Source organism: Lithobates pipiens, unplaced genomic scaffold (genome assembly GCF_037356315.1).
Source record: "Lithobates pipiens isolate NorthernLeopardFrog02 unplaced genomic scaffold, aLitPip1_a1.2 Scaffold_19, whole genome shotgun sequence".
NCBI classification, from domain to species: Eukaryota; Metazoa; Chordata; class Amphibia; order Anura; family Ranidae; genus Lithobates; species Lithobates pipiens.
The window spans coordinates 410,101,910-410,124,048 of record NW_027507764.1 but is presented as its reverse complement, the minus strand read 5'-3'; the positions used below and the strand labels follow the sequence as shown (position 1 = coordinate 410,124,048).

The following is a 22,139-nucleotide window of genomic DNA, read 5'->3' as shown; positions in this document are numbered from 1 at the left end:
CCATACTACAGGGGACAGCGGTGACATCGCTGGCTCCTGTGTAAGGTAAGTGACACATTATGCTTTACCTTTGCAGGGAGACAAAGAAGAAGTAAACCCATCAGGGTTTACTTCCTCTTTAAAGGCGCTATTTTTAGCGCTAAAATGCCTGAAAAGCACCCCAGTGTGAAAGGGGTCTAAGTAAAATTATTTTACCTGATAGAAAATATAAAAGGAGGAACAGAAATGGTTGAATCTGGATGAAAGTCAAACAAACTTCAGGTAGGTAGGAGCAATGCCAAAAACTCTGTCAGGGAGCTCCTAGCACTGGAATCCTCCAATAGTAAGCCAGAGGGTTTTATACAACTTTGCTGATAATTGGAATACCTTTTTGGAAACAATGACTAAGCACTAAGGGATATTTTGGATATGTTTTTATGGACTTGCTGAAATAAAGTTGATTTTTCTGGTTGTACAGCCAACCAGATTTCTTTTTGCTCATTGGAATGCGTGATGGACGGGGCCAGCACCTGGTCTGTGTGTTAGTGGAGGTGGAGATGGGAGACTGATCTAGAGAAGGGTGGACATACATCTTTTTGAGAGTGTTCTGTATTAGGCCTTAGAAAAAATATCTGTACACAGTATACGCCAAGCCAACAAAGTGGATTTTTCAAATAGATTGCATGCGTTTGAAGGAATGCACAGTAGAACTTGAATTTTCAATATCTGCATCGTGGTGCATTTATTTATTTAAATTTCAAAAAGAATGGGTGGCCCTAACAGAACACAAACGCAATGCACATGTTTTATTGCACCACAGCACTAAGGTGTAAAATGAGGACTTGATGTTAAAGGTCTAAAGAAATTAAAAACACGCACTACTTACCAATCTTAGCGTCTCTGCGACAGTATGGTTTGACTGCTCAGCCAAGACTTCAGCTTGCTCAATCATCTTTTTTATGCTAGAGTGAGCTTGTATGGCATTTGTGGCATTTAATGAAGTATTATGTACTTCTGAAAGAGAACTGAAGCATTTTTTCATGAATACATGAAATATGATACATAGAAGAAGATGAATACAGCACTACGCATACAGGGAAAGGTCTATAACAAACATTAAGGCTCTGTTCACATATATGTAAATTGTATTTGTTTTGAACCACATTTGATTTGCATGATACATGAACCAAACCGGCTTTCTATGCAACTGGTTCACATATATGCGGTGTATCAGGAGTGCAAATTCACTGTGAATTTAAAAATAGTCCTGTGCATTTTCTGAGCACTGTGGCGCAATTCAGATGCAAATTCCGGGCTTAGTGCCTTCTATGGGAACGCATCTGAATTGAACATCTAATCAGTTTTGAACACAAATTCAATAATAAAAAAAAAAACAGCACCCCCCCCCCCCCCAATCCATACCAGGCTCTTTGGGTCTGGTATGGATTTTAAGGGGAACCCCACAACAACATTATTTTTACAATTTTATGGGGTCCCCCCCAAATCTATTCCAGAAGGGAACCCCCCAAGCCAAAATTTATTTAAAAAATGGCGTGGGGTTCCCCAGAAAATCCATACCAGACCCTTATCTGAGCATGCAGCCTGGCAGGCCAGGAAAGGGGAGGACGAGCAAGTATCAAACCATACCAGGCCACATGCCCTCAACATGGAGGGGGTGCTTGGGGCAGCATGTTGATGAAGACAAGGGCCTTTTACCCACAACCCTTTATGGAGAAAAAAAACAAAAACAATGTCCCCCCTGTGTAGATCCAGCGTCAATTACGATAAACCAACCTGGGAAACACAATAGCTCCACACCAGTCGCTGGCTCCCACCATCTGCCCACTCCACCGTCTGACAGTTCTTTAATAGCTAAGGGGTGGGGCCACCTAGCAAGGTGACTGCCCCCTTGTGAAGTCATCGTCCGGTGGATGTCGCCAGATGACCCAGCCCCTTAGCTATTTAAGAAATGTCAGACAGCAGAGAGGGCAGACGTCGGTAGCCAGCGAGAGGCGGGGAGATTTTTTTTTTCTTTTTTTTTTCAGGTCGGTGATGGCATTCATTGTGATTGATGCTGAATCTACACCGGGGGACATTGTTTTTATTTTTTAAATAAAAGAATCCTCAAAAACTGTCTCTATGCTTTTATTTCTTTTTGACACTTTTTTTGGTGAATGAGTAGGGGTACAATGTACCCTATACCCATTCACATATGGGCGGGGGGCGAGATCTGAGGGCCTCTTTGTTAAAGAGGACTTCCAAATTCTGATAAATCCCCTGCCCGCAGACCATCATGCAATTTTTGGTGTGGGATCTCCCTTAAGATCTGTACCAGACCTGAAAGGGACCCCCACGCTGTTTTGCACAATTTATTTTTGTCTGCAATGTTTATTTTACATTCAGCTGTCAGCTGAATGTACATACCAGCTATTGTTAAAGACTCCGGTGGCTGCTGGCTATAAAAATTTTCATCTGTACTGCATCTAAATTGCAGCTGAACAGCTGCTTTGGAAATTTTCTGTGGAAACTAAAGTGAGATTCGCACCGGATATGTGTGAACCCACCTTAAGCAGTATTTAAAGTCTTTATGTGGTGTTTACTATGTTGCCATACTCTAGGCGTATGTATTCACACCTATAGTGCATTGCGAAAGGCACTGCATAATAATCCCTACTGCTGTATCACTGGCTTCCAGCAAAATACACCTTCCTTGTGTTAATGCATGGAAAAGGTACCAAATATAACATCACTGATTTAGAGATGTGAACATAAGTTACAATTCATCATGGAGGAGTAGATGGGTGCAGCATTACACCCACAGAGCACAGTAATAAAAAAATAAAAATAAAACATTAATGTACAGGCATACCCCACTTTTAAGTACACAATGGGGTTAATTTACTAAAGCTGGAAAGTGCAAAATCAGGCTCACTTCTGCATAGAAACCAATGAGCTTCCAGGTTTTATTACCACGGCTTAATGGAACAAGCTGAGGTTAGAAGCGTGCTTAATTTTGCACTTCCCAGCTTTAGTAAATAACCCCCATTGTGTACTTAAAAATGGGCTATGCCTGTAATATGATATTAATAAAGGCAAATAGGCTGCTCACTTAGCAAGAGAATTTGCCCCAGTGCTTAGTGAATTATCTGAAGCTATGCTGACTTTCACCATCCAATAATGCGGAAACAAATATGCTGTTTTCAATTCTCTTGCACGCAATTGGGAATTCTTTCAAAGTAAACTTCACCACATTCACTAAGCTCTGGTGAAAATTCCCTTGCAAAGTGAAATTTCTACTTGCCTATAGTAAATCATCCCCCCCCCCAGTGTGTACACCTTAGTTCCAGCCTTTAGCCAGTACATGCATACACTGCCAAGGTTAAATATGTTATATATATTTTTTTACTCTATAGAGTAACTATAACCAAAATACAGCTCTTGTCTATATTAGAATATAACACATTGGATACAACTACTACTAGTTATTATATTAAGATTTTTTTATTAGTAGTAGTTTAGGTGTCATTACCTGTTGAGAGAACCTGAAAGCCTCAGAAGATCAGCAGCATGAGCTTCAGATTTGTACACCAAGTCTAAAGCATCCCGCTTAGACATCTGCATAACCAGCTCATCTACATGATGTCTCAGCTTTGTATTCCACATGATGAGCTCTTCTTGGTGCATCTCCAACACCTACACACAAAATACGCAACACAGTTTTAGAGCAATGTTTCACTATGTTACTTTGCTTGATCCCTATTTATTCATAATTTGGCACTTACCAATGTGGCATTAATAGTGTCTTCTGCAAGTAACACTGCCTCATCAACCAGTCCAAGCCCCTCCTCTATCAACATCACAGAACGGTTCTTGTTTTCCTGGAGATTAAGCTTTTTTACCTACAAAATTATTTCCACAGTGAGTCCTATCATATTCTTGTTTGTGACTTATTCATCACTCAGAATATTTTTTGTTTCAATGTTTTAATAAATATTTTCAAATTTACAAGAAAAAACAGAGAAGCAGTGACAAGTCATGAAAAAAAACAAGATGTAAATACACATGAGACATAGATATCGTAAGCAATATGTAACTCAACAGAACAGTGTATATATTTGCAGAACCTTAAGGGTCAAAGCAGGAAAGGTCTGGGGTGATACAAATGAGGGAATCTGTGATGTAATTACAGATTAACTGGGCATGCTGCCATGGCATCCAAACACCCCTGTTGGGACCAAACTGTGAGTGGGTGGGGGCTCTTAGAGCTGGTACTTGTCTGTCCATCATGCCGGTTCTCTGGGAAGTTTAAGTGAGTCACTCTACTCTACTGGTAACTTACATGTATGAGAATTCCTCATCTGGGACGTTCTTCCAGGGATAGTTCCCATATGGTACTACAGTAGTGTGTTTTTTTGTTTGGTTTGGTTCTAGCTCCTCCTGGGAAGCTGTAGTCTCTGTTCAGGGGAGGGGAGGGTAAGGGGCGGGGGAGGTGGGGAGGGGTGACGTGTTAGCATGCACCTATATGTCAGATGAAGTCACCTGACGTCTTGTGGGTGTCCCCAGGTCCAGCTTTTGTGGTACGTTTAGGAGGTTTCAGAATTCTACAGATTCTGGAAAGTGTAGCCAGCAGCCCCAGGTTTTTTGGAATGTTGTCGGGTCTCTCTAGCTTGGTGGACTAGGTCCTCCATGTCTGCAATTTTCCTTATGCATTGAAGCCACCCTTTTACCTTTATAGTCAACTTTACTATCCGTGCAGGTCTGGATTACCATAAAAGCCATAAACATAAAGGTTTGTATCTAAAGGTGGTGTTTTCCCTTTAAAAATAACTTCATGCACTCATAGTAAGGACTAATAAATTATAAAATTAAGTAAAAGAGGTTGTAGCAAGGGATTTGCATTGGCAACCAAAGGCTTTGTGCCTACAGACTCCACTGATGGGAATCCAGCTTTGATTGTTTAATCTCTTTTGGTATGTGTACAAATGTATGACAGATATCACCCACATGGATTTACACATTTTTTTCTAATTTATAAATACAGTGTAAAAAGGACTGAGCCAGTGGCTCTGTAATAAGTTTTACAGTCCTGTGAACAAAGTGGCTGGGATCCACGGGTGTGCTTGCAGATTTAGTTCCCTTGTGCTGTCACTGAGTACACACATTCACATTTTGGAATTCATCAAGTGAAGCATAATATGCTAACCTAGAAACCAATAGGTCGTCCATAAATCTATCTTTCCTATCCCAGTTAGGTCAACATACTGTATATACATATATATATATATATATATATATATATATATATATATATATATATATATATATATATATATATATATTTTTACATAATAGATAAAACTTACACTGAAGTCTTCTATATTGTTTTGGATAATAACCAGTAGGTTGTTGGTATTATTGGTGTTTGAAGCAGATTCATATATGAAGTCTTTGGCTGCAAGTAATTTGCTGGTGTGCTGAGCAAGTGAATTCTCAAGGCTTTTCTTCAACTTTGCCAAGTCCTCGTGTGGCTTCTCAAATTCCTTCTGAACTCTGGACAGTAGGAGCTCTGAAGTCCTGTTACAGAAAGAGACATTATATTCCATGATAATGTGATATGGACATTGCATATGCTGCAGTATCAAATATGTATTGCACAAAGACTATTACCCCATAAAAACAAGCATACAAGAAAGTGTAAATTGTTTGGTCTGTTAAATGCATTGAAAGCATTTTGATTTATCTGTTAGATAAGTGAAAAAACACCTCTCATCCTTGTCAGACATTCAAATCTGTCTTTTGCCCTCTGCATAATTCCTGCGCCACCTTAAGAAGTCTTATCAGCCCTCCCAGGTCCTATCTTGGACTACAAAACAGCTACACCAAATGCTGTGAATACGAGGAGAGGGATTGCTGTTGATCTGCATTTTTCACAGATCAACAGATATTTTTTTGTACTTGCTGGGTCTTTAGCCACTTTTCTACAGGGATCATTTTTTATTTATTACAATTGTATTTTTCCACAAAAAAATAACTTTAAGCCCCAAAACAATTATATATTTTCTGAAAGCAGAGGCTCTAACAGGATACCAATTTTTTGGGGAAAATATAAAAGATGGGGTTGTGTCAAGTAAATATATACCAAATAATGTTAACCCTTCAAATTTCCACAGAATGGCGAGTATGATACTTCCTGTCCTTGAACAACATTTCAAAAACAATTACAGGTCACTAGAGTTAACCATGAATTATGGCCTCATTCACTGGGATACCTAACATGTGAGACTCAATTGCTCTTTACATGCACAAGCACATTTGCTTTTAGTATATGTGTGGGATGAGGGGGTTGTTTTAAAATAGTTCTCAATATTTTTATTTATTTTATTATAATTCACATTTTTAAGCTTTTTTTATTTAACTTTTTTGCCATCACAAGGGAGCTAGAAAGCCTCCTATGTGATAGTATTGACCGGTGACAGTTTCTTTTTATAGAGACATCAGGGTTCTATTGGACCCCTATTGTCTCCCCTGTCCCTCACCTCCAGCCAATCAAGCACAGAACTGTGCTTGATCAGCTGTGATGATGGGGGCTTTTAGTATATGTGTGGGATGAGGGGGTTGATTTAAAATAGTTCTCAATATTTTTATTTATTTTATTATAATTTACCTTTTTAAGCTTTTTTTATTTAACTTTATTGCCATCACAAGGGTGCTAAAAAGCTTCCTATGTGTTAGTATTGACCGGTGACAGTTTCTTTTTATAGAGACATCAGGGTTCTATTGGATCCCTAATGTCTTCCCTATCCCTCACCTCCAGCCAATCAAGCATAGGCCTGTGCTTGATCAGCTGTTTACATTGCTTTTAAGCTGGGAGCTTTACAGCTCTGCACCCAGAAACGCTCAGAGCAGAGCCCTTCCAGGTTCATGAATTGTAGAGATGATGAGGGAATGGATCTTCTGCAAGCTCTTCCTGCTTGGCATCCTGAGATCAGGTGGACTGTGGACCCAGGCTTTAGACAGGAATGGGACAGACCGCAAACCATGGCGGGTGGCACTGGTGGTGGTGGTGGGGGTCAGGGGGTTCACCTTCTCATTTTTACATGAATTCTGGTCTCTGGATGAAAAAAAAATACCAAGTTAATTTACCATACGCTTCTTTTAACTCCTTTGAATACCAGGACGTTTATAAACATACCTTGGAAGACAAGGAGTTAAAGAGAAAATAACATAGGAAAACATACTTGTGGCAGAGAGATGTACTTTCTTTTTTGATTTTGCCTTGACATACATTTTATCAACAGGTTTTACCCCTTCGTTTTTTGAGCTTTTCTACTAGTCTTATTGTGTGTAGACTTGTTTATGTAAATGTTATTATTCTCTGGATTTTAAATGATGTCTGACCTATTGTTTGTTTTGTTCATTTTCCTGGACATGCCCATGTTTGCAGTAAATAAGCTATGTTGCATGTGCTCATACAATAATGACGATTAGTGCCGTATTGCACATAATATCATGTGCTACAATATACAATAACAAAACCAGTATAAAAATCCTTACTTAGCATTTTCTACAGCATTCTGGTCGTGATCACTAAAGCTTCTTGTGCTTATATGTTCCAGCTTGGATGAAACATCTTCCTGGTAATTTAGTGGCAGCTGGGCATCACTGCCCAGTGTCTCGTTCAGACTTTCTGCCACTTCTATAAGTACTGAAAAAATACAAACCATATATCATTAATCCTGTACATCCAGTAATATGTCATATAATATTATGCACAATAGATTTTTACTGCTTAAAGTAATACTAAAGCTTTGCTTTTTTTCTTTTTCGTTTTTTTAAATAAAAAACATGTTATACCTACATGCTCTGTGCAATGGTTTTGCACAGCGCAGCCCGATCCTCTTCTTCTGAGGACACTCCTGGCTCCTCCTCTTCTGCAAGTGCCCCCATAAAACGTTTATATGGGGTGCTCATGCGGGCTCGCTTCCAAGCCACCCTGTCTAAGTCTATTAACAAAGACAAGGTGGCTGGGCCTTGCCCCCTCGTCATAGATTTGATTGACGGCAGCAGTAGCCAATGGCTCCCGCTGCTATCAATCTGCCCAGTAAGGAGGGAGAGAGCCAAGAGCTCTCATGCACAGCGCTGGATCAAGAATGGGCTCAGGAAAGTATAAGGGGGGGCGCATTTTTTTTAACCTTAATACATAGAATGCATTAAGGTTATAACATTTATTCTTTAGTAAATGTAAAGGCTGAATTATTTTTTTAATTCAAATAACAAACATGTTATACTTACCTGCTCTGTGCAATGGTTTTGCACAGAGTGGCCTGACCTCCACTGAAGCTCCAGGTCCCTCCTCCTTTCTGTGTGCCCCCATAGCAAGCCAATTGCTATGGAGTTACAACTGTGGGCTTGCTCCTGAGCTGGGCCATGTGACCATTGACACACACAGCTTGGCTTGGCCCTGCCCCCCCCCCCCCCCACATCATTTGTTCAACAGCTGCAAGAATCAATAGCTCCCGCTGTTGCCCAAGTCCTTGTGAAAGGAGGAAGAGAGGGGAGAGAATACCTGAAGCTGGTACAATGCTGGCTCGCTGGCAGCCTCAGGTAAATGTTTTGGAGGGATAGTTAGTGAGGTGAGAATACTCAGGCTTTAGATGAACCACTTTAACAGAAATCTGTCATAGGACAAATATGCCGCTGTGGAAAATGCTAACCATGGTTAGTTGGTGATTCATAGTCATCAATGGTGAGAAAATATAACAAATGCCACTAACAACAACAGGATTTTTGCACAATCACTGGAATGAACTTTACCTTTAATTGTAGTTTGCATTTTGTCAATAAATCCCATTAGTTCCTGGCTTTTGTTCAGGGTGTTGATGGTGGAATTCTGCACAATGAAACCATGCTCCTTCACCTGTGACAACTTTCAAACACAAATGTAGAGTTTAGCTTTAGAATAGTTTGGGAAGGTGTGCATTCACACTACCATTGATTATTCAAGTCATCTGTGAAAATGAGAAAATTAAGTTCTGGATCTATGTCAGTGTTGAAGGCTAATACAAAATGACAGCCTCCATAATAAAAGTAACCCCCCCCCCCCCGTTATGATTCACATATTAATAATATTGCAATTACTTTAAACAGGCATAAATGATAGTGATTGAATAAAAAGCAGTTTATCCTTTAGTCTTTTAATCTACACAAATAGATGGGACCATCGGCAGGACAACAAACTCTACAATTCCGACAAGTTCTGAAAATCATTGCTCTTCTGTATGCTAGGATGGACTCACAGTTTGACTCATCCAGGTTCCTTGATCTGCTATAAAGAATAGTATACAGTTACTTACTCTGTTATGTAGCAGGACTGTGTCTGCAGATACTGCATTCAAGTGCATCACTGTTTGGTCCAGGTTCTGAGTCTTGTTGGACATTGTAAACACAGATTCCTATGACATAGATCATAGAACACGTATTAGAATTCATTTGACAGATGTTTATTTTGTATTTTTGCCATCTCAAACCTTGCCAATGTGTACAGTGCACATGGGCACCAAGGTGGAGGGAGACCACTGTGCACATTGGGGATTTCATTCGAAAAGCAATCCTTACTGTAACACCATCTACTAAGCTGCACTCATGCCTGTTACTTGCAGATGCAGCTTAAAGTAGATTTTGTAGAAAATCCCTTAGCCTCCCCTCCATAGCCCTAAACTCAACCCGACGCAGTGTATACTCACCTCTTGCATAGGCCATACACTAGCAGATTTTCAAACGTTCATATAAAAATGCCAGATACATTCATTCACCTGATTAATGTTGTTCAAAAGCACTTCAAAATTTAATTTGCTTTTAACATTTGATTTTGGAGCGAATGTAATTTCCAAAAATAAAACCACATTCATTGTCAATAATTTGTTCACTCAAGAAACATATTCCATCCTTTGAATTTTCTAATCGCTATGGTCAAAAATGAAGCTGATTTGACTCCACTAACGATCAAAAAATTAAACATACCGTACATTCTTAAATCTAAAAATTTTGAACAAAATTATACTGGTGCATGGCCAGCTTAACTCCCCAGAGAAGTGAATAGAGATGAAGTCATAGTGCCTCCACTTTAGGAGAGTGGCCCTATTCAGGTCCCTGGGGAGTAACTGATGGGGCCAATACTGGAGGCAATACTTTCGACACTTTGAAATAAGATTTGTTTTTATTAATTTATTATAACGCCCACAGTTTGTGCAGTGCTCTACAATATAAAAGGAGACAGTACAGTTAAAATACAATAAAGTACAAGAGGCCCTGCTCATAAGAGCTTTCAATCTAATAGGGTGGAGCATTTGGTGCAAAATGTAATACCTGAGAGGGATGAGCTGATGAAATAAAGGTTCAGTTGTTAGTTGGTAGTAGGATATGCTTCCCTAAAGAGATGAGTTTTCAGGGATTGCCTAAAGTGGCCAGAGAAGGATACAGCTAGACAGATTGAGGTAGAGAGCCCCACAGGATGGGAAAGGAGCAGACAAGAAAGCTAGAGAGTGGGAGGTCTTGGGGGATAGAAGAGGGCACATAGTTTGTAAACACCATGGGATGCCACTGCCATCACAGAGTATGCCCCAGGGTGGGGGGGTACTCAGTTAGATCACAGCAGTGGCGGTGCGTCCATAAGGGAACACGGGCGCCACCCCCTCTCTCCTGCCACCCCTCTATCACCAATAGAAACATTCATGCGCTGGCCCCTTTTCGGGCACAGGGCCCCTGAATTACAGTGGCGAGGGGTGTTTTTGAAGCACTTGATTAGAGCCATAGGCTCTAATAGGCGTCAAAAAAGGTGACCTGCGAGCGACATGCTGGGCGCATGCAGGTCACTCGGCTGTGTTAGAAAAGCGAATGAATATTTGCTTTCCTAACACTAAACCGCCTCTCCGCCAGTCAGGTGCTCGGATCTGTTACCTGTCACCTGATTGACTGAAATGACAGGCGCTGTGATTGGACACCAGGCATCCAATCATAACAGAGGACGGGAAGAGAGGACAGGAGAAAACATTGAGGAGCTGTGCCACTGAGACAGGTAAATGCAGACGGCGGGCCTGCACACTGGCAGCATTTGATATGGCACAGTGGCTGCGTTTGATGGGACACAGTGGGAGCAATTGATGGGCTCGGTGGCGGCAATTGATTGGCACAGTGGTTGCAATTGATGGGCACAGTGGTGGCAATTGATGGGCACAGTGGTGGCAATTGATGAGCACAGTGGCTGCATTTTATGGGGCATAGTGGCTGCATTTGATGGTACAGTGGCTGCATTTGATGGCAGAGTGATGGTAATTGATGGGCACAGTGGCTGCGATTGATGGCACAGTGGTGGCAATTGATGGGCACAGTGGCTGTGATTGATCATATAGTGAGGTTGCAATTCATGGTTTTTTTTCAGAATTTTTCAGTTTGTTTGCGCCTCCCCCAAAAAATTTGAGCACCTGCCGCCACTGGATCACAGTAGGAGGCTGGAGGGAATTCTAAAAAGTGTAATTGTCTTTAGAGGCCAAATAGTTCTAAAGCCCCATACACGCTATACGTTTTTCTGCTGAGTTTTTCCTTCAGGTTTACCAAAACCATGTAGTGCAAGGGCCTGCCTGATTGCATACAAATTGAAACTCCTAAGGTTTGACCTTATAGTATATGGTTTTGGTAAATCTAAAGGAAAAACTCAGCAGAAAAACCGATAGTGTGTATGGGGCTTTAGGCATTTGTCATCTGACAAATATTATAATATTATATTTTTCTAATACCTGGCCTTCATCATAGCTATGAATGTAATAGAATTTTCAACATAATGTTACCATACTGCTTTTTTTGGAATGGTATAATTATTTTACTATATAAAATACTTATAAACTACCATCAAACAATGCCTCTAGTAATTCTGTTTTACAACAGAAAATAATGTCTAAGCTCTGCAAAGCAACGGTATTATTAAGTGCCATAGACTCTATGAAGCTGTTGCTGAACCCTGGTGTGATTCAATGTTCTGCTGTAACCACTTATGTAGCTTATGTGTCTATGCCCTAAAGGAGTAAGCATTGTTAGAACAGACAAAATGAAATTCTCTCATAACTGCTTCTTACAATCTCTTAAACCTATCTTATGTTCATTATAATGTTAACAACAATTCCTATTCAAAACAATTCTCATGTTGATCCTTTAAATGGCGTTTTTTATCCTAAAACAAATCAGAGCGCATATTAAAATGATATTTCCTTGCACCCTCAGGTCGGTCTCACACATAGACACTCTGAAATAAGACTTGATTAAAATGTAGCATATTGAGCTCTTAACTGCTTCCTCTTTGCAAATCCAATTTAAGCAGTGCCTGTGCCATCATAAATATTACAAATTAAATTTCCTCTACTTTTCTCCGTCTGGACATTATCATCCGCCGCTCTCCTATGAGCCTTAATTACATTTCTCACAAAGGTGATTGAGGGGGATATCAATATTTTTTGTGATACAGAGAAAACAAAGACTAAGCAGAAAAGAAAATAATTAACTTTTATTTTTATTTATTTATTTTTTGTATGTTGGGGATCAGTGAGCTGGCGGGTGCAGTAATTCACAGCAGCCAATCACTGATAAGCTTTTAGCAGTTTGGTGCAGCCGGGCTAATGGAATGATTACCGTCGCGGTATTATAGAGCAGACAGAAACAATGTAGAAAACATTTGTAAACTCGTGCTGCTACTGCAGTGAAAATCACTGGTTTTAGTACTTGGTATTTCAATCTCGGAATTTTTTTTTTTTTTTTTTTAGGAACAAGGGCTCTGTACACTTTGTTCTGCCGCTCAAAACAGTTATCATCACATTGCATTTAGCAGTAGATTAAGACTTTAACCCAAACACTGACAAGCTGGGAAGAATTGTGTTACTTATTACAAAAGCTGCTAAAAAGCATTTGTTTTTTTACACCGTGGGTGAATTTATAAGATATTTGCATGGCAAGTCCCCCAGTGAAAGACATGTACATTATTTCTGTGCGAATTGTCAAAAAATAAATGTTATTGGGCTATTTTAGGATGGAAAATACCTCCTATTGCCACCAGAAGGTTTTACATATCATAGGAAATTATACTTAGCACCATCTAGTGTCTAAAAGTGATATTTACTTTTTAAATGATTAAAAAATTGCACAGAATGAATGTACAGGCACTTTTTTTTTTTAGATACATTGCTGTATGTGAGGCTGAAGACCTTTAGCTATGAAAATATATTAGAGAGGACCTGCAGTCTGCTCACATAATTTGTAATAAAAACATCTTTGCCATTCTGAAGCTTCCTTTTCAATCACTTTGCATATTATTTTATATATACTGTGATTCTGTATTTGCCAAATATGCTGCAGAAATTTTCCTTCACTGAGTTTGGCTGCAACCATTTAAACTGTGGGCAGCTGAAGCTGTTGCCTGTACACTTCCTGGATTTACACAGACACACACCTCCAGTTCTGCATCTCTCATTGCCCCTCTTATGGCTCACCCTCCCCCCTCGCTTCCTGCCAAACTCTCACGACTGTAAGAGAGAAAGCTGTGAATGATGTCATAAGCCTAGGCTAATGACCAGACAAGAAACAGGAAGTGGGCTGTATAAGGTATTTATTTACTATCCAAAGTTAAAACAAAAAGGGCAGAAGATTTAATAGATGGAAAGATGAAAAAATGACTGAAGTTTCACTTTAAAGTGGAGTTCCAGGCTTTTTATGTTTATTAAAAGTCAGCAGCTACAAAAATTGTATTTGCTGACTTTTAATAAACAGATACTTACCTGTTCCACGGTTCAGTAATACAGCCAAAGGGTGCGTCGCTCTTCTCCCCCTCCTCTCTGCCGGCGCCTCAATTGCCACTCTAGGCACCCAGCTGTGACAGCTTTTGGCTTCACGGCTGGGCACGCATGGCGCATGCACTCCCGGAGTGGACAGGCGATTTCCTGGGACCTGTCACATGTCCCAGGAGATTGCCTAGAGGGAGGGGCCGCCTAAGGCGAAAGGAGGAGTCGCCTTAGCGGTCCATGGGCAGAAAGCGTAAGTGGGACAGGAAGTCCCCCTCCTAACGAAGCCCCCACCCCCACCCAAAAAAAATTACATGCCAAATGACTGCTTAAAGCGGAAGTTCCATTTTTGGGTGGAACTCTGCTTTAAGTTCCTGTAGCCAGTTCTTTTCACATGCTAAATATAATGCAACTAGATTTTTTTCTACAAAGTATTAAGCCAGCATTTAACTTCAGTGAAAAAAAGGAAAATGATTAGATGTTTATTGCACTACTAGGGCTAAACACATTGAAAGTCTAGCCCTGGTTCAAACTGATCTGACTTCATATGTCTTCCAGAATGCATTGAATCGCATTACAAGTGAAATAACATGACTTTATATGGTGGCCGTTCACATATATGCAGTCCGAATGCAATGCGTTTTTAGAAAGGGTCATGTGCGTGTTTGGTATGGTCCGATGTGATTTTCATCTCTATAGAGTCTAATGTAAACTGCATAGAAAATGCATCGTCATTCAAAGACTAGGTGATTCCAGTGAGATTTTTTTAGCAGGCTATAGTGCCTTTCTGAGATGATTTACAGAGATAGATAGGAAGGCTAACACATTCAAACTTTATAGAGCTCAAGTGTATTGCCTCACATGCATCACATTTAAAATATTAGTGAATGCCGTCATGATATAACATTGTACTGTCCTCTATGGCAGGGCCGTTTTTAAGGCAGGGCAAATGGGGCAGCTGCCCTGGGCCCTGTCATTGTTGTGGGGCCCAAAGATGCTGCCTCATACTTGTCAACTGTCCTGGTTTAAATTCCCTCATCCCTTGAGGTTTTAGTCCCGTGCTGTGTCCCAATATCTCAGTGTGAAGTGCTGCTACTTATGCTGCTCAGCTCTGCCCTTTTGTTGTGTACAGATGACCCTGCAGACCCTGTGTTTACATGTAAATTACCTGAATTCATATGTAAATAACGGCGGCCGGCAGCATTGATATGTATATCTTGCTCCCCTGAGGTCAAATCCACAGCAATCTCTAGCAGCCAATCAACAAGCAGAAATCATGTGCTGTAACCTCTAGCAACTAACCAGTGATCTGTAATGTGTGCTGTAACCTCTAGCAACCAGTCAGAGAGCGGTAATGATACAGTGTAAGATCTGGCAACCAATCACAATAGCTGCCTGATCTGATTCAGTAAACTGATTTTGAGTCTAGCTGCTATTTATTGTATGTCTCAGAGCAGGTGGAGAGCGAAAACTGCATGGGGGGCCCCCAAGAAAAGTTTTGCCCAGGGTCCAATCAATAGTAAAGACGGCCCTGCTCTATGGTCTAACAATGACCAGACTGCCGACACAATAGTTCACCTCTTCTTCCTCTTCAAGTGCTGCTTCTCCATGTCAGCTCCTCACGGCCACCCACCAAGATTACTTTAAGTCAAAGAGCTCATTCAGATGGGTGATCAGACACTAACTATCAATTTGAGCCATTGTCTGCTGTGTGTGAATCCATCTCGGAGCTGCCTGCAGATAGCCCATAGAAATGGATGCAGACACAGCGGCTCCACAGTCCTATGTCAAAATTTGACAGCGAGTAAGAGAGGATGCACAGATCCGAACACACAGTGCCTGGATTCACATGCAGCAGACAATGGCTCAGATCAGAGAATGAGCCCTAACCCATGTTTCTTTCTCATTTCCAGACACCATCTAAGCTCAATCTGCATCTATTCTTCTGATCTCCTCCATTGTACTCACTTTCAGAGATTCTCATAGGCTTTTTTTTATATTTTCTTCTTTTATCAAAGTTCACTTTTCCACTATCGCTTCCTCCACCATTATCTTATAAGGCATAAATTGTCATTAAGCATGATGGGCTGTGCCAGCTCCTGGCCTTTTCAAATATTTTTCAAATATTACCTAGTTTGAGTGTATTTCAAACTTTATTTGATATTTTTTTTTAAATGGAATTAAACCCATCAATTTAACAGTTTCAGAAAAACAGTTACATTCCCGGCACAGGCTGGGAATTTAACTGTCACATTGGTTTTTGCTCTTAACTAAACTGTCAAATTATCAAATGTCTGGTGTCATAACTGATCACATGTGCAGCACCCTGGCAGCTGAAGATGATACAGAAGCCAAGATGGCAGCTTCCTTGGCTGAAAACAATAGAAAAGTTTAATTCCACTTCAATATGTGTCGGATACCCCAAGAGGGAGATTTCCCTTCCATAATTGCTGGCTCTATTCCTGTCCACCTGTGCATTTTGGCTGATCTTCCCCACCTTAGTGTGTTCATGTTCATTTTTCTGCATTCTGCATAAGACTTAGTATATGCACAACAGATGTGCAAACCCAGGAACTCCAGTACAGATATCTAGCAAATAGAGTCCACCATGAGACGAGGAAATGTTAACTGGTGTATCTCTCGTGTCTACCAAAATAAAATATAAATAAATATAAAATATCATTTTTTGTGGACTGGTCCTCTAACTATATTATTTTTAATGTTATCTCTCAACCACTTCCTGCCCAACCTATAGCAGAATGATGGCCAGGCAGTGTTTCTCTTTTCCTGACTGGAGATCTGCGCAGCGATTGGTGCTGGGCATGTCAGTCTAACAACCGCAGCACCGATCTTGGTAAGAGCCTCTAAGGGAGGCTCTTTACCTTGTGATTAGCCATGTTCAGTCATGGCTGATCACAGTGTAAACAGGAAAAGCCGTGTATCGGCTTTTTCTCAGGGATGCTCACTTCAGACCACCAGGGATGCCACCACGACCACCAGGGTTTGCCACCACTGATGACCACCAGGTATGCCACCCATGGCCAACAGGGATGCCAATCTGTGCCCAAAATCAATGCCAATCAGTGCCCACAAATTGTGCCAGTCAGTGCCCATCATTAATGCCTGCCAGCACCTTCTTATCAGTAATGCCCATTAGTGAGATCTATCAGTGTCCATCAGTGCCACCCATCAGTGTCCATCAGTGCCACCTATTAGTGCCCATACATGCCCATCAGTGCCCACCTATCAGTGCCCATCAGTGCCACCCATAAGTACCCATCAGTGCAGCCTTTCAGTGCCCATCAGTGCCGCCTATCAGTGCCACCTATGAGTCCCATCAGTGCCGCATACCAGTGCCACCTATTGGTGTCCATCAATGCTGCATAGTAGTGCTCATCATCAGTGCCCATCAGTGCCACCTCATCAGTGCCACCTCATCGGTGCCCATCAGTGCTGCCTTATCTGTGCCCGTCAGTGTAGCCTCATCAGTGCCCATCAGTGAAGGAGAAAACTTACTTATTTACAAAATTTTAAAATACCACCAAAAGAAAGCTCTATTTGTGGAAAGAAAATGACAAAAAATGTGGGTACAGTGTAGCATGACTGCGCAATTGTCATTCAAAGTTTGACAGTGTTGAAAGCTGAAAATTAATCTGTACAGGAAGGGGGGAAAGTGTCTGGTATTACAGTGGTTAAATGTATGTGAGAAAGCACCTCTGCTGCTGTAGCTGTTTCCAAATGTTTTCCAACACTAAATGCTAATTGGCAGTATCAAAATGTCTATATGATCCATATGTGTCTATAGAAAATCCTAAGGATGAAATGTGCTTCACAACTATGACTTTGTTGTACCGTGCATCTTTGCAGTCATTACGATGTAATGTAATCTCCTTGGACATCAAAGTTAGATATGTATTACAACTTTATTAGTTATCGTTGAAAATGTATGTGTAGCCAAAACATTCTTTTCTGCTTTGGATTGAGTAGGGAAGGGTTAACAGCCCCATTGGGTTATTATGTTGCTGTATCTGTCCTACCGGGTAAAGCTTCCCTGAATCTTCTGTCCTGGAGGAAGCAGGAAGAAATTAGGAACTTAAAAATTGCCCTCTTAAATAGGTGTCCTTATTTGAAGACTTCACATCATATTCTGTCATGGTGACAATGGGGGTAGAATCTGTCCAAATGGGGCACTCCATGTCTCCAGCTGGTACACACAATAAACACCGGATGGAGGTTCTAATTGCTCATCACTCTATCCAAAACTAGAAAAAAACATAGCGCCCTGCTCAAAGTTGCATATTCTGCAGTCCCCATTCCTGCTAAACCCCCACTGTGTCGCCCAATGGTGTCGTGCATCTGTCACCACATTGTCTTTAGGCCGGGCATTACTAGAAAAACTACTATTCTATCATATGGAGATGCCACACTCTGCTGGAATGCCAGGGATGAACTCTCTATAGGAATGACTTTCAATTTCACACTCATATGTACAAGAAGGAGCTACTTGGTTTGGAAACTTTGCAGCAGTGGGACCCAATGGGCTGCACAGCATGGATCTGGCAGATACGAGACCAGGTGAGGTCTTAAGAATTGGCATCAAAATTCATTCAACTTCAATAGATTTATTTTCTCTTACCTTTACATGCATTGTCATATTTTCCAGATGTGACATGAATCCATGGGGAACTGTGACAACTCCAGTGAAGTTTATAGAAAATATGGTTCTATGAAGATCATCCAAGTCATCTAGTAATAGTCCTGTGCAGTCATCATCACATGCTAAGAATTAAGAAATACAGTCATTATGATATATTAGTAGCCTCAGACTCCATGTACTTCTTGCACTGGCTAAAAGTCACTTTGTCTGGAGCATTGCAGTATTTACTGAATTTCACAGGTTATCGGAGATCATTCATTTCTATGGAGGACACAGAGTGTTCTTAAATATTATGAGTTGGACCCGAGGTCTGCCCACTGTTCATTCAGAAAATGTCAGTTATTGTTGATGAGTGCTGATTCTTGCATTCAGCACAAAGATGAATGATCTCTATGGAGACATCTGCAATATGCACTTAGCACGGACATAAATGATCTCTATGGAGATGTCATCACAGTGATGCAATATGCAGTCCATATTCAGCCAGCATGGACAGACTCTGGAGAAAGAGACCACTTGAACTACAAGTAACATGGAGGACACCTTACAGTTATGTACTGTTCTGCTGAAAGTTAATTTGTGGCTAATATTTATTATTAAAGGCAAACTAGCATGTTGTACACATCATTTTTAGAAACCTGCCGATGACTGAGACAACAATAAATATCACCTAATGCGATGGTACACCCTTACATATACCGAGTGAAGCAACTGCCCCCAGGTGATACACAGAGATTAAACAAATCCTGCTCCATAAGTTAGTTGTACTTACTTATCTGCAGTCTCCTCTTCTCTATATTTGCTCAAAGTCAAGCTTTTTAAAACTTGTAGGAGAGTTTAGAAAAAAAGGGGGTGGAGAGCTGAAGTTACACTTTGCAGAGCTCAGTGAGAAGAGCTCTGAGAGATGATTGGAAGGAATCGACACACCCACCTCCACACATTTCACAGGAACAGAACTGAGACTGTCAATCTGCTGGAGCTCTCTCCCATGTCACCTTTTTTCTCTTGGTGTCAGGAAAACTTGTCAGAAATAATTTATAATCATAGGAGAGGAACAAAGCAGCAGATGAAAAATACACTTAGTGCTTTTTATTGAGCCACTTTAAGCTGGATCAGCTTTTATCAGAAAGAATGACATTAGGGAGGCAGGCTAGAGGAGTGTCATCTGTAAATGGCAGGTTCTGCAGTTTTTCATTTCTGGGTTATGTGGTATCTCCTTACCAGCATAGTATTGTTGTAATCCTTTCTGTTCTTTAGAATGACATCACTGAGCATGCTCAGATCTCCCCTGATTTACGGCACACTCTCTATGTGGCTATCTATCTGTTATCAGGACTTCCTACTGCACACAACACTGAACTCCCAGGAGGCTGCATAATCACTCAGAGCTTCCTCCTACACACCATGTGACCATGTGACATCGCATGCAGTGTAAAGCAGGGCATGGGACAGCAGTACTGCAGTCTTATCAGCTGAAGCTGATAGGACTCACACAGGCAAACACTATAAAATAAGCACAAGTAAATACTATGAAATAAAACAAGTCAGCTATGAACAGGGAAGCAGGGTTGCCATAGAAACGTTGGATTGAGAAGAAGGATTGGTTTATAGTACAGGAAGTGCTCATTGTAAGGGCGGAAATACACTCCACTGTGGACTCAGAAAACAATACTTAAGATGGCGCTGCCTAACCCCTGGAAACAAGTTTTTTAAAGTTTCTTTAAACAGTAAGTAACATGCGATTTGGGCTGGATTACAGTGGCTATAGTTTGATAATTACTTATAATGGACTAAATGAAAAGAAGCATCACAGTGGGAGAGTTTACTTCCTCTTTAAAGCCCAAGTCCAGCAAAAATGATTATGTTTTAGATAGATTATTATTTTGCCTCTCTGTCTCCCTATTGGGAAGACTTAATAGGGAAACGGGCAAAAAGAAAAAACACATTTTAGTAGAGCGCAGAAGAGTTAGAAGTTTTGATGGGTTTTATCCCACTGATAACAACATGCCCCCAAATTTTTGGGAAAGTGAGCGATAATCCCCACCAAAAACAAAAACCTGATGCAAATCTTAACTTTTTAACCCTTTATCCAAGACTAAAAGGATATCTGAAATTAGGCTTTAAGCGAGTCTGCTGATTTTTATGAACAGAGTATGCTAATCCTGACCAATGGTCTTGGGAAGGAAAAAACTAATTACTCTATTTATGGTTGAAAGTCAAGTTTCCCCAGTCAGAACTGCATTCTTTTATTCCAATGGAGACTTTACTCAAGGGAAGGTAATGCTATAAGCCACCTACAGGATTCTTCATATGTGATCTAAAACAAAATGACACAATGTATAAATGAAGGAAACTCACATATGCATTGCTGTTCCAGGAGGATATGCCTGACTTCACATGTATCACAAAGACGTCCAGTCACTCCAGGCTTACAAGCACATTGGCCAGTTAACCTGTCACAGTGATTATGCAAAGAGCCACTTGGATTGCAGTCACATAACTGGCAGCTGCCATCTGACTCGCTTGGATTGCCGAAATATCCGAGCGAACACCTAAAAATGTGAAAACAGAAAGGTTTCTTAGTATGTTTGTGTTTTCATTAAACTGCACGGCTATTTGACCCACTGATGCTAGAAGTGATAGGAATAAATAAAGAATATATATGTGGGAATCTTTGATGATTATAGAAAACCTGCACTAAATGTAACATGGGGGTGCCATTGCTGACCTTGTCTAAAAATGCTAGGTTCCTGGCTGCCTCTTACTCTTCAAATTTTTGTCTCCAAACAAAAACGCAGAATATAAAAACTCCCGATCTGCATATGTGTTCTAGGTCAGTGGCTCAGAGGATTCTTATGCAATCTGATCAACATAACAGCCAGACAACTAGCAATTTTAGAAGGGGCCAGTAATGGTAATCTCCATATTCTTTGAGTATATCTGGTTTGTCATACAAGCTTCCTTACATCATAAGGCTGAACAGATCACATCAAAGCAGATAAATTGACAAGCAGTGATGTTTATATCATGAAGCACTATACAATTCCTGGCTTAGTAGGCACAGTTTTTCTCTCGACGTGTTCCTGAATATTATATGAACTTGCAGGAGTGTAAGTAATTTTCCTACATCCCTTTCTGCATAATCTGTAAGAAACGCACATTTCCAAGGAAGTCACTCTAGTGTGTGCATGCTATATACAGAGGAACTGCAAGGACACAGTGGGGAAGTGACAGCAATAATGGGATCGAAGGTGAGGCCATAGTATCACAAAAGAGGGCAGCAAGAAAGCAATTTATTGGTAGACTATGAAAATGGGCATGAAAATATGTAAAATATGTACAATATGACAATACACTATCCTTTTCCCTCTTTAAAGGATATGCTTACCTTTTCAACATGTTCCATGCCACACCGATATATAGGGTGTAACATGCAACATGGTAAGCAGCCCCCCCATGCCACTGCAGCACATAGTGTTTGTAGTTCTCAATGGACTTTAAATGTGCTGATCAGCGCACCTGTAGTCCAGTCCAACTTTGAAACTGAGGTGAGGATATGCTCACATTTTCAACATGTTCCATGCCCCGCCGATATATAGGGTGTAACATGCAACATGGTAAGCAGCCCCCCATGCCCTGTGACATTGGGTGGGGGGGTTCTTCTCCCCTGCAGCCGCTGTCAC

At 40.8% G+C, this 22,139-nt stretch overlaps 1 protein-coding gene across 1 annotated transcript in view; it reads right to left on the bottom strand.

Moving 5' to 3' along the window:
- LAMA1 (laminin subunit alpha 1) overlaps positions 1 to 22,139 on the bottom strand; it is a 227,636-nt gene that overhangs the window by 67,278 nt on the left and 138,219 nt on the right. The window contains exons 32-40 of the mRNA XM_077492481.1: positions 20,815 to 21,008; positions 18,436 to 18,578; positions 9,333 to 9,431; positions 8,794 to 8,905; positions 7,534 to 7,684; positions 5,343 to 5,553; positions 3,762 to 3,878; positions 3,509 to 3,672; positions 866 to 1,004 (exon numbers count right to left, since the gene is read on the bottom strand). Coding sequence (XP_077348607.1) covers positions 866 to 1,004; positions 3,509 to 3,672; positions 3,762 to 3,878; positions 5,343 to 5,553; positions 7,534 to 7,684; positions 8,794 to 8,905; positions 9,333 to 9,431; positions 18,436 to 18,578; positions 20,815 to 21,008 — 1,330 coding nt within the window. The remainder of the gene's footprint in view (positions 1 to 865; positions 1,005 to 3,508; positions 3,673 to 3,761; positions 3,879 to 5,342; positions 5,554 to 7,533; positions 7,685 to 8,793; positions 8,906 to 9,332; positions 9,432 to 18,435; positions 18,579 to 20,814; positions 21,009 to 22,139) is intronic.